This window comes from Pteropus alecto, unplaced genomic scaffold (genome assembly GCF_000325575.1).
Source record: "Pteropus alecto unplaced genomic scaffold, ASM32557v1 scaffold251, whole genome shotgun sequence".
In the NCBI taxonomy this organism is placed as follows: Eukaryota; Metazoa; Chordata; class Mammalia; order Chiroptera; family Pteropodidae; genus Pteropus; species Pteropus alecto.
Genome location: NW_006431048.1, coordinates 901,837 through 913,975, shown reverse-complemented (window position 1 = coordinate 913,975; position 12,139 = coordinate 901,837). Strand labels below are relative to the sequence as shown.

Here is a 12,139-nt window from a genome sequence, read left to right as displayed (position 1 = left end):
GGAGTACTTTTCAAGAAACAAATTTAATGTCGGTCTGTTAACACAAAACAAAGGAAAGGAAGAATTTTTCTCTAAATTTGTGAATGATTTTCCTGTTTTCTATATTTTTTAAGCACTGAAAGAATAGAATTTTTCCAGGCCTGATTAACAGAGCCGCAATGCTGACAAACACAAAATCTTTTAAATACTACAGTTTTGTTTTAAATTCAACAATAGTTTCCTTTCTCCTTACAGAAAAGCCTGTTTTAGAAATTTAATTTCCACAAATCATTTAAAGGCTTCAAGTCACTAGAACTTTGGAAATTACTTGAGTTTCAAAAAGATAAATAAGCCTGAAAATATACATTCAATATGCTGGTTACGTAATCTGATTAATGATACTCATCAGTTGCAAAAGAGAATTTATATAATTTCAAAATCATGGGCTTGGTTATATTTTAGAACATCAGATCTTTCTTTGCCAAAGTCACAGTAACTACTAAGGTTTAGCATCCCTTCTGTTTGTATACCTCCCTACCCTCTCCAAAGCATTGAGAGAAAATGACATTGAGTAGTAACTACCAGGCACTAGTTTCTCTTGACTCCTGACTTAAACAAATAGAAAGGACAAATATTTAAATTTATGCTCAGACTCACTCTTCTTTTTCTTCACTTTGTTTTCTTCAGTAGACTATATTGCAAGTTATTTAACTATTGAATCCTTTATAAAGGGACTTCCAGGTTTGCTAATATTTTTCCCAGATAGTCTTCTCATTAAAATAATTCTTTTTCCAGGGTAATTTCTGTTTTGGAGGCTCCAGATATTCTGTTATATTTTAGTAGCTCTTATCATTGAGAAATAGAGATTTCTGAGTAAATGACAATCATTTTTGGTAGGACCAAAAAATTCAGCCGAGGGAGTTTTTTCACCAGTGCTTGAACATTTACATGTAGGAGAATTCAGTCTTGTATCCAAGTAATTGATTTTTACTACAAGGTAATATTTGAAAGATAAAAAGTAGCATATTAGAATTAAAGCTGTTTACTTTTACTAAGCATTATAAATCTAAAAGATTTACACAACCAGAAATAGAAAAAGTATTATTAATATATTTTTTAAATGACAAAACTTCAGATTCAAGTTGGCTTTTTGAGTTGCCACACGTCAAAGAAGTCAGATTATGAAGTATGGATAAGAAATTAAACAAATGGAAGAAATCATACCTAAGAAAATTTTTTAATAAGGCAATCTATAAAGGCCTTTAAAGTATGTTTCCTAACTTCAGAGAGGTAAAGGAGGGAACATCATCAATGAAACAAAAATGAGAAGTTTAAAAATTGACAATTACGAAAACCCCACATAGAATTCCTAGAAATAAAAAAATAGGAACTCAGTGGGCTGAATGGTAGACTGAAGTCAGCTTATGAGTGAGTCAGTAAGCTGAATGGTCTAATGGAGGCATTCTCCTGAATGTAGTACAAAAAGATATAAGAAATGGAAAGCATGAAAGAAATGTTAAGAGACATGGAGAATTGATTCTGAAGTTCAGCTGCTGTTTACTAGGAATTCTAGAAAGAGAATAGAGAGCATATAGAAAAGGCAATGTTTGAAATAATAGTGGCTGAGAGTTTCCCACAATTAAAGAGAGTGCTCTAAACTGATATCTTGTCACATCATGACAAAATTTATTATATTTTATTAAAATTTATTATATATAACTTAAGAACAATAAGATTAAATAAAGAAGAAAGATCTTAAATGCTCATAATAATAAAGAAACAGATTATTACAAAGGAGCAATAGTAATAGTGGCTGAAATAAGATAATGGGGCAGTATCTTTTCTAGTGCTAAGGAAAAGTAACTGCCAACCTAGAATTTTATGCCCAGCCAAGTTATTTATTACTCATGAGTGAGAAAAAAGCCTTAAAGATTAACAGCCATGGTGGGTCCTTGCTGAAAGAACTTCTAAAGGATGTACTTGAGTTACACTCTAAAAGGAGCACTTGGTTATTGTGTGGAAAATAGCTGCTGAAGCAAGGGGAAAAGGGGACGTGATGGGAAGAGTAGAAGCAGAAAGACCAGACTGGAGCCTAATAGAGTAGCCAGATGTGAAACGACAGAGATTTGCTTGGTATATTCTTTGTATTCCTTTACCATTAATGGATTGGAGTATTTCTATTTTAACTATTATTCTTTTAAACTTACTAAGGTCTGAAGGGCCCTCTGATCTGGCCTTCTCATGCTACCTCTCTGACCTATTTGACTATCACTCTCCTGCCTCTGTCACCCTGATCTACCCACACTAACTGTTTTGCTTTTTCACAGTACAGCAAGCATTTTTCCACCTCAAAGATTTGTACTCAATCATTTCATTCATATCTCCTTTCAAATGTCATCTACGAGAAACTTTATGACCACCTTATCTAGAATATCATCACTATCAGATTACCACTCTTTTTCTTTGTAGCATTCAAAGATATCTGACAAAATATGTACAAATTCATTGATTTATTGTCTGTCTCTTTTACTAGAGTGTCAGCTATGTAAGGTCAAGAACTTGATCTTGTTTCCACTATATTCTCTAGAATAGTACCTGGCACGTGGTAGCTGTCTGGTTTATATTTGTTGACTAGGCACTTTACATGATATCTAATAATATTATTCCACTTTAAAGGAGAGGAAACGGGGGCAGAACAAGATAATTAACTGGCCCAAGTTCTTATACTGGTAAGTGGTAGAGCTGAGATTAAATGAAATAAATGCTAACAAAAATAAAGTGTATCTTGTTTATTTACCTATAATAAAAGCTCCCTGAAGATTGTATTATTTCTGTAGAGACTAGCACTATGTAAAACATTTGCTGAATGAATAGATGAAATGTGTTCACTATAGTAAAGACAGTGGCGGTATCTTGTCCAGTTTTTGTTTGCTTACTCTTTTTTTGTTTGTTTTTGTTCATTTATCTTTGCAGTTTAGAATGTTTATATCTTGGAGGAAACTTCATCAAAGAAATCCCACCAGAATTAGCAAATCTGCCTTCTCTAAATTACTTGGTACTGTGTGACAACAAAATCCAAAGTGTGCCTCCTCAGCTTTCACAGTGAGTAGTTTTAGGCAGTTTATATATACACAGAGATACATGCTTAGGAATTACTGTTCTACATTCACCCACATGTTTTATATGCAACAAAGAATTATATTCTCAAAGTAAATGATACATGAGAATTACATTTCTTAGGTTTGAAGTAAATTGGATCACTTATTTTTAATGTTACTTTTAAATGCTCTGGCTTATTCCTCAAAATATTTGTTTATTTGTTTCCTGTAACCAAAAATAGAGTATTCATTTGTCATAGATTACTTAGGTTTTATGGGATTTTATTGATTTTATATTTGATATGAAACATTCCTATCCTAATGAGATAATGTGAAGGATCTTCATTCCTGTTACATTTAAAATCTTTCCTTTTTTGGGTATCTGAATGATAACTGCCCCCCAAAAAATCTTTAAATCTAGCATTTATCTTTCATCTAGCACGTCAGAATACTCCTAAGTTTTCTAAACTCTCTAAGATTCCATGGGCAAAAGTCCCTCATGACATTTACAAATCGGCACTCTAGTTTCAGCACCTTTTTATTTTACTTCCATTGACCTTAATCTTAATTGCTTATTGTTATGGGGAAACCAAGTTCTTCACTTAACTTCCTTGGTAGTAATCTTGCTGATTGTCATTGGGTTTTGACTGCATTCATTCTAGGTTGCATTCGCTTCGTTCCCTCAGTCTTCACAATAACTTGCTGACCTACTTGCCTCGGGAAATCCTCAACCTTGTTCATTTGGAAGAATTGAGTTTGCGAGGAAATCCATTGGTTGTTCGTTTTGTTAGAGATTTAACCTATGACCCTCCAACTCTTCTGGAATTAGCTGCACGGACCATTAAAATTCGAAATATTTCTTACACTCCATGTGATCTTCCTGAGAATCTTCTTAGATACTTGAGTTTAGCCAGTAATTGCCCAAATCCAAAGTGTGGAGGTAAGTTATTTCATTGTCCTTGTTTCCCATTCATTTAGCTCTTTTTAAAATTGATGATCCAAGTGTTGTTTTCATTAGCTGCCTTCTTGCAGAGAAAGGCAATTAGTCTCTGTTTGCCTCACCTTTTTACCAGAATGTAAGACATTTCACCCCCTCTGGATTTCTTTTTTTTTCCTTCTCTTCTTTCTATTCTTTTCTTAGTATTTCATGATTTATACATAAGGAAAATACCCAGAAAGTCTCATCTTGTCTTGGAACTGTATAAGATGGTAAAATGAGAGGAAACACAAAGGAAACATAAACAGTCCTCATTGCTTGAAAAGAAGCTCTAAAATGTTTGGTTACTTTTCCTATTTATTTGAGGGACATGTTCTTAGAGTCACCGTTCTGAGTATTAGCTACCATTATAAAGTATGATTCCAGACTTTTAGGAATGGGCTGACTGTGTGCCAAATGTATGCAGATTTCAGAATGTACCCTGGAATTTTATTTTCTTTTAAATCCATGGTTCAAAATTTCTTGATTTTAGAGCATTTGAAGAGAATTAAACAAATGTTACAATGTAAGGCAGAATGAGGTAGGAATTTAGTGTACTATTAGGAATCAAAGGAGAGAAAGAGTACATAATTAGATCTGGAAAAGATGAGACAATTCTTGAAGTACGAATTGGATTTCATAGGGTAAGATTGAAAATAAGAAACTTTTCAGATGGAGCAAGTAAAATTAGAGACAAAACAGTATGGGCAGAATGTTGGATGAGTAATAATTTGGCTTAAATGTACAGTTAGGGGAGTAATGAGAGAAAAGAATAAAATATACATTGAGGCCAGGTTAGGAAGGTCCTGGAGTGCCAGGGGTGTGGGTGGAAGTTGGTGACTGATAGCAGGTCATTTTATTTTTGCCTCCCTCATAAAATCTAATTTGAAAAATCTAATTTGATGGGTGTACAGAAAGGTTTTTACTGTTGTGGGATAAATGTAGGTGCTGAGGAAATGCTATATAATGATGATCAGAGCCATATGAGATTTTCCCTGGAAGTCCTATCATGTCTTATAACTGTTATAAGGTTAGGAAGGGAGAAAATGATTACGTTCCTGGAAAGAATATTAGAAGAGAAAAAAAGGCATTATTGGTTTAAAGAAGACAATACTCTGGGCCATTTCTGGCCGCTCACTTTTAGAAGTAGGGTTTGCTATGCTGTGTCAAATTAGAAGTGCTTCAGCCTCTCTTTTGTTAGTTTTAACAATGGCAAGAGACAAAATTCACACCAGGCCATCAAGCTTAATAGTTTATATCTAATCTCTCCCTTAAATCTGTCCTTTTCTAGAAATGGACTGCTACAAGAATTCTCTTTTCTCTCTCTGAAGTGGCTTCTTAATTCTTCATTATATGGATGTGTTATTTATTTTAGGAACAAAAACATTAAAAGTTATCAATTTAAAATTTGAGATAATATATAAAACTAACCATTGATATATTTGCCCTCAGACTCTTTTCATTTTGCTTCCCAATACATAAGAACAGGGATACCAAAACTCATCTTCTTTCTGCAAATTTTGTGTTTAAGTAATTCTTTCAGATCATAATTAAAGAAGACTTGTGGGCTTTTTTAAGTTTCTTGACTGTAGAGTAGTACCAAGGAATGGCTTAAATGGAGGAAGGGCGCTTTAGGTATCCTTTAATCTCTCATCAGCCACTGTCCACAAAGTCACCCAGAGAAAACAAGCTAAGTAGACAGTGTCCTTCTAATGTCAGCTCCCTTTAAGATAAATCTGGCTTTCTCTTTGCAGCCAAATTGCCATCCCTAAAACCTTCTAATATTTTTATGAACAGGGATAGAAGTATTTACTAGCTCTGCTTAAGATTCACAAAAGAAAAGGCTATATGACATTTCTTCAGAATGCTGGTGAAATGGTTGAAAAAGAAACGGTGTCTCTTTGCTTTGTAATGATTACTTTGCACTTATTCCTTTTTCTCTGCAGGAGTCTACTTTGACTGTTGTGTCAGACAAATAAAATTTGTGGACTTCTGTGGGAAGTACCGCCTCCCACTGATGCACTACTTATGTTCGCCAGAGTGCTCTTCCCCTTGCAGTTCCTCTCACAGCTCTACATCCCAGAGTGAATCTGACTCGGAAGATGAAGCCATTGTTGCTGCACGCAGAATGCAAAAAGTCCTTCTTGGTTGAAGGAATGCAAGGTGGTATACAGTACTAAAAGACTAAGCAAAGGTGGTTAGAAAAGAAAATAAACTTTGAAGTTCGCTAGAAACCTTATCTTCATCTTGTCCACGAAAGAGTCAGAGGTGATGGAAAAGATTTTATGTTTCACCTACCTATTCAGTAGGAATGAGTCCAGTTCCATGTTTGGATTCTTTGAATATGATTCATTCTGAATGGCAGTTTCAAATTTGGCTGATTGTTTGCAGTTTTCACTCAAGGTTCACGTGACTCACACAGCAGACTAGAACATTCTGAAGAACAGTGCTATAATAAACCATGAGTGGTGTAACCTGTGACAGTTGAGATGAAGAAAGAAAGGATCAAAGCTGTAATTGTTATCAGAGTTGTCCGTGGGTTTAGGTTGAACACTATACCATAATAGGATTAGCCTTCCCTTCACGTATTGCCCGTACGTCTATATTGCAGAGCTGTTCAGATAAGCTCACAGATGGTTATGTAGGACCTAAACCTTTCTGACCTACTAACTGGTAAAGTAAGGGATATAACTTTATGTGGGATTTTAAAGCTCTTTAGTTCTGCCCCTTTATTCCAAGTGATTATTGTTACCCTTAGTTAGTCCAGCAGTGACTGTTATAATGCCTTAAGTCCTAGCAATGATTTAGAGGTTTATTCAAGAAATAATGCCAGAGCAGCCTATAACCTGACATACTATGCAGAACACTTCAAAATATGCTTTAACAGAACTATGTAAAATACTTGAATATATAACATCTGAGCTTATGGCCAGCTTAACTTCATTTTTTGTTTGAACATTAAGTAATCCCCTACAGATCACTTTACACTTAATGGGAGGCCAGTCTTAACCAGTCTGTTCATAACACAGAATAATCATTTTTGATTGAAAAACCAGTCACATTTCTTTTGGTAGAAAAGAAATGTAAGCCAGTAAAGCTTCTTTGTATCTTGAATTAAAAGAGTGGGAAAATGATTTAAAAAATTTTAACCATTAGGTATGACTCCATTGCCTGTGTGTACTGAATTGTAACTTTCTTTACATTTTAAAGAAACACTAGAAAAACATTACAACAAGCCAGATAAAATTGAGGGCAGCAATCGTATTTGTACACAATAGAGCACCAAAACCAGTTTAACCATGGTATATTTTTTGAAAATAATATATTGATAACAAAAATTTATTAAATATATCTTTAAAGTATATGCAGAAAAAGTTTCACAGATTAATTGCTTTTAGGAGTGACCAAATTTTATTAATCAGTTTAATATGCAATAAAAATTGATATTTCAATTATGAGTTGATATTATAAAATAAAATACAAAACACATACAATCACTAGATCATTAGCCTATAATAACATGGTGGTTCATTGGTAAATGTTAGCTATACAGTAATACACAGGTCAGAAATGCATTGGAACATGAGATGATCTCCCTTGTGACTTACTGGCAATCCTGATTAGGCACACCATTTCTTAAAAGCATATTGTTTTACAATAATGATATATCCCTGTATTAGATTTTTGTCACATATTATTTTTTATTTTAGAAGAAAATATACTGTAGGATAGTTTAGAGTTTGTTTGTCTGTTATATGTTAATTCATGAAACACCATGAGAGTTTCATGACTGCAGTTGTGAAACGCTGCTAATGAGTGAAAACCTTCCCCTTGTTATAATGTAGTTAGAATCTTTTTTCCTTTTGATTATGAAATTTTCTATATCTCTAGAAGTAATCTAGTATATTTCTACTGCCTAGCAAAGTAATGCATAGGTGATTATATTGCACAATGGAAGTAATAAAAAACCTTTGTTTACTTCTCCATTTGAGCCGCAGCAAGCTACATACTACAAAATTATGAACAATAAAGATGACTTAAGCAGTGCCTCAGTGGCAAGCCCAAAATATTTTGTACTAAGTGACTTAGTTTAGATACATAAAATATTTTCATAGAAAATAATGTATTAATACTCAATAGGACCAAATTTTTCTGGCTTAAATGCCTCAGTTTACTTCCTAATTCATTACCAGCTTAACCTGAATAACAGCTTGGGTAGTCTAAGAGTTAGTCTTTGTCAGATAATTTGGTTGGTATGTAAATGTGGTATTTAACCTACATACCATATTTCTGGCTTCCCAGAAAGAAGATAAACTGAGCTTTTACAGATATAAATACGTCTAACCAGAAACAGTTTTTTAGCCTTTGCTATATAATGTAGATGTATTCCATAGTACACAACAAAATATCTTTCCACGTAATGTTTGTTATGGTTCTTTATATGTATATTTGAAAATCTAAGCTCTGTGTCCAACTGTCTCTGGTAACTTTTACTGAAATCTACATTATAGCTGTTAGTTTTATCTTTCTTTTAATCCTTAACCTAACATTTTACAAGAGCTGCTAATAATTTCTAAGATTTTCCCTGTTTTTTTTTACCCTACCTTCCCTTTTTCATAACTGGTGATTGTAGAAATTAACCTGAAGGTGAGATAGAAGGGACTTGATATTCTAAAAACCAGATAATCAACTCCTGAATCATATAGCCAACTATGTATTTAAAATGATAGTCTTTATGTCTTTAATTTGCATGTTTATGTTTAAACTACAGTTAATAAACTTTAACTGTATTTTTTTAGATTTATAGAATCTGCACCAATTTTCATAATGAAATAAGTTTTTATATTGCTCCATTGGGCAGTTTTAGTGACCAAAGCTTGTGTGGATAAAACTACTTAACCAAAGCAGTAATGTGTTTAGAAGGAAATTATTCAGTGCTAATATTTGAAACTGAAATGGGTTCATTGAACATTCTTAATAATCTTTATTCCTAGAATCCAGTTCTCAGTGTCACTAAACTGAGTTGTGAACTAGATTTAGGATTTTAGGAAATAGTAAGATATGCTAATACAATATTTTGCTTTCATGGGCCAGAGAATGGCTGACCTAAGGACAAACTAGTCAGGGTTCTCAATATTCCCTGTATCTGAGTAGTAGAGATAAGTCTGAGAGTTACTCTTCATATTTTATTGCTAAATGTGTGTCAGACGAGTCTCTTATTCTTGAGTTCTTGATATTTAGAACTTTTAAGTTACCAAATTTAAAAGTAAAAATTTTCATTGTAATGTGTACCTCAAATTTGAGAAACTTTTGTATTGTTGTAAATAAAAATTAAAGGCATTTTACATTAGTGCAGTGTAATACTGCAGACCAATTCCACCAAACATTGTAAATAGCAATTTTAAACAAAAGAAGAGAAGGAAAAGGCTCATTGCTGGAGTGTGAAATGAAAGAAATCTTTTAAAGCAACAAAAGGGCAAGGGAAGAGATGTCACCAAGTATAACCCTGAGCCAGAAAAGTTCTTTAAAGCAATAGTGAATTGTTTTAAAATTAAGTGGCCCACTGACTACAATCCGAAAGCCTTTATCACTAATTTTTTTTTTTAGTTTCTGCTATTGGGAGATGTTTGCATCCCTCCATGAAGAAAGGCCAGCAAATAACAGGATTTTCTTATAGCCAACCTTGCTCTTTCCAAAGGGAGAAAGTGATAACACATTAACCTGGAATTTGTGGTATAGCCTTGGTTAATGTTTACCTTTTCATTCTGTAAAAAAGAAAAAATACTAAACAAAAAATTACTACAAATAAAGTTTGATCTTTTAAAGCATTTTATATAAAAATTATTCTAAATAATAAGACCTTTTGTAGGCAAAACTTTATCAGTTATAGTATGTATATATAAAATTTGTTACTCCACATTTATTTAGAAATACTTAATTTTTACCTAAATGACTCCCTTTCTTCTTATTCAAAGTAGAGATTTTATTATAGCAGTATAGATATTATTTCCATTTAGTCCAAAATAGTGAGCTTTTAATAGTGAGCTGGGTGTTTAACAGTAAAGGCTATTGTATAGGTTTTTAGGTAACATGATCTATAATACATAGTTCTGATTCCCTCTGTATGGAAAAGAAGTACTTGACCTTCACTGTCTCTGTATTAAGCACTATATTGTATAACATTAATGTGATAATTTAATAGCATCCAATTTTGTATTTCTGTTAATAGTCATGATCTTTTTAAAGGTAGCAGTGTCTTCAGTTGTGCTCAGAAAATACGTGCCTTAAATCCTCTGCGCTAAACCCAAAGCGTGGATAACTACATCGTTTAATTCAGTTGTTTGGGACAGCCTTGTCACCCTTCGCATTTGACTTGAGGGAGAAAAACTGTGATCTTCAGGGATTCCTTCCCCTAAAATAGGGTCTAATGTCTGTGAGTCTAGGGCTTCCAGGGAGGGAATCCCAATCATGCATACCGTCAGAAGGTCAAAACCATAATGATAAGGTACCCTGAAATAAAATCAGTTAAAAGGTATGTTCTCTTTTATATTATTTCAGAAAGAAAATATATCTGCTACCACTAAGGGATGACAGCAGTTTCCTACCAACTGCACATTAATAACACCATATAAAGATACTACCATGAGGCCTAGCGTATTTTGTGAGTGGCTTCTTTGTAGTACTAGGATGAAAGGTAGTGATATATTTTTAATATCTTTGCATGTAAATATCTTCATTTTTTTTTTCTTTCCTTGGTCCATTATTGCCAATAATTGATGTAGAAAATAACAGTTCATTAAGAACACACATTACACTAACAGGGTAATACTGATTTGGGTGCTACTAGACTTTTACCTAGCATTGGTCTCAATTTATCATAAGAGACAGTATTCAGTCTAGTAAATATTAAAATGTATTAGTTTAATGAAAGTTATTTATATACCATCATGCCAGAAGGCCATGGTTGGAGAGACTATCTGCATTCACCAGAATTTATTTACTTCATTTGGCTGTGAATAAATTGCATAAAATTGTTTTTATTCCAAATTCCAGTTAGGGGAAGAAACCAGGATAAGATTGACATCACTATTGCTGGTACTACAAAAAAATTACTAAACTGGTTAATTCTTCTGTCAACATCTGATATTTTAAGAGAATCCTTTCACTAAAAAATGGTTGACGTTTCTGAGCCCGATTTGTATTCATGAGAAACAAAACCATAATGGGAGGAATATTTTAAATAATCAGTATTTAACTTTTTATAAAGTTTGAGACTTTAAAGTATCAACAAAGGATATTGAAAATATATGTACTTTAGTCAGATTACTTTTATTTCTGATTTTTAAATTTTCTGTATTTCAAATCTTGTGAATTAGGAATATCTATAGGTACATGGAATATCTGTCTATAGCTCAATGGTAACAATAAATGTAATTCGGCGACATGATTCAATAATTAAATTTTATTTTCAGGACAAGATATAGTTTATTGCATCAAATTTGTGTATTACCTTGTATTGGTAAATGCTCTAAAGAGAATATTTAAGCCACTTCAGTTCTATACCTCCTTTATTCCCTTAGGACACACAAAAGAATGTGATCTTCTATTAACTAATCCTCTGTGTGAATTTTGCCATATCAAACGTTGTGCTGTGTTATATTAAACATGTTTTGCTTAAATCTGATTCTATATTCTGGGAAAGTAACAGTATTTTAGCTTTAATAGACAAGCATTTGTTTTAAAAAAACAAATTCTTATAATATTGATATTTGCCTGATTACTTGCTATATGCCATTGCTCATCTGTTTATTGAATTTTTTCAATAAAGCATATATTAGCATTTACTATCTGCGCCAGGTGCATGGGATAAAAGATGAGTTAGACTAGGTCCCTTTCTTTCTATTAGAGTTCCTTCTGCTTCCACCGTCTTAACAGACTTATGGATGCATGTTCTAATAAAAAATTGGTGAGGTCGTTTTGCTGACTAGGGCCAGTTACTACTTGCGTATAATTCAGAATCAAACAATCTTAACACAAAGTAGTATAATACTAACTGAGCAACATTAATATTACAGTACTTAGTATT

General features: G+C 33.0%; 1 protein-coding gene across 1 annotated transcript in view; it reads left to right on the top strand.

Annotated features, from left to right (window-relative positions):
* The window catches only part of LRRC58 (leucine rich repeat containing 58), a 17,628-nt gene extending 5,731 nt beyond the window's left edge, over positions 1-11,897 (top strand). The window contains exons 2-4 of the mRNA XM_006905543.3: positions 2,953-3,081; positions 3,740-4,017; positions 6,000-11,897. Of these exons, the coding sequence (XP_006905605.1) occupies positions 2,953-3,081; positions 3,740-4,017; positions 6,000-6,205 (613 nt within the window). The 3' untranslated portion in view covers positions 6,206-11,897. The remainder of the gene's footprint in view (positions 1-2,952; positions 3,082-3,739; positions 4,018-5,999) is intronic.
* The last annotated feature ends 242 nt before the right edge of the window (positions 11,898-12,139 follow it).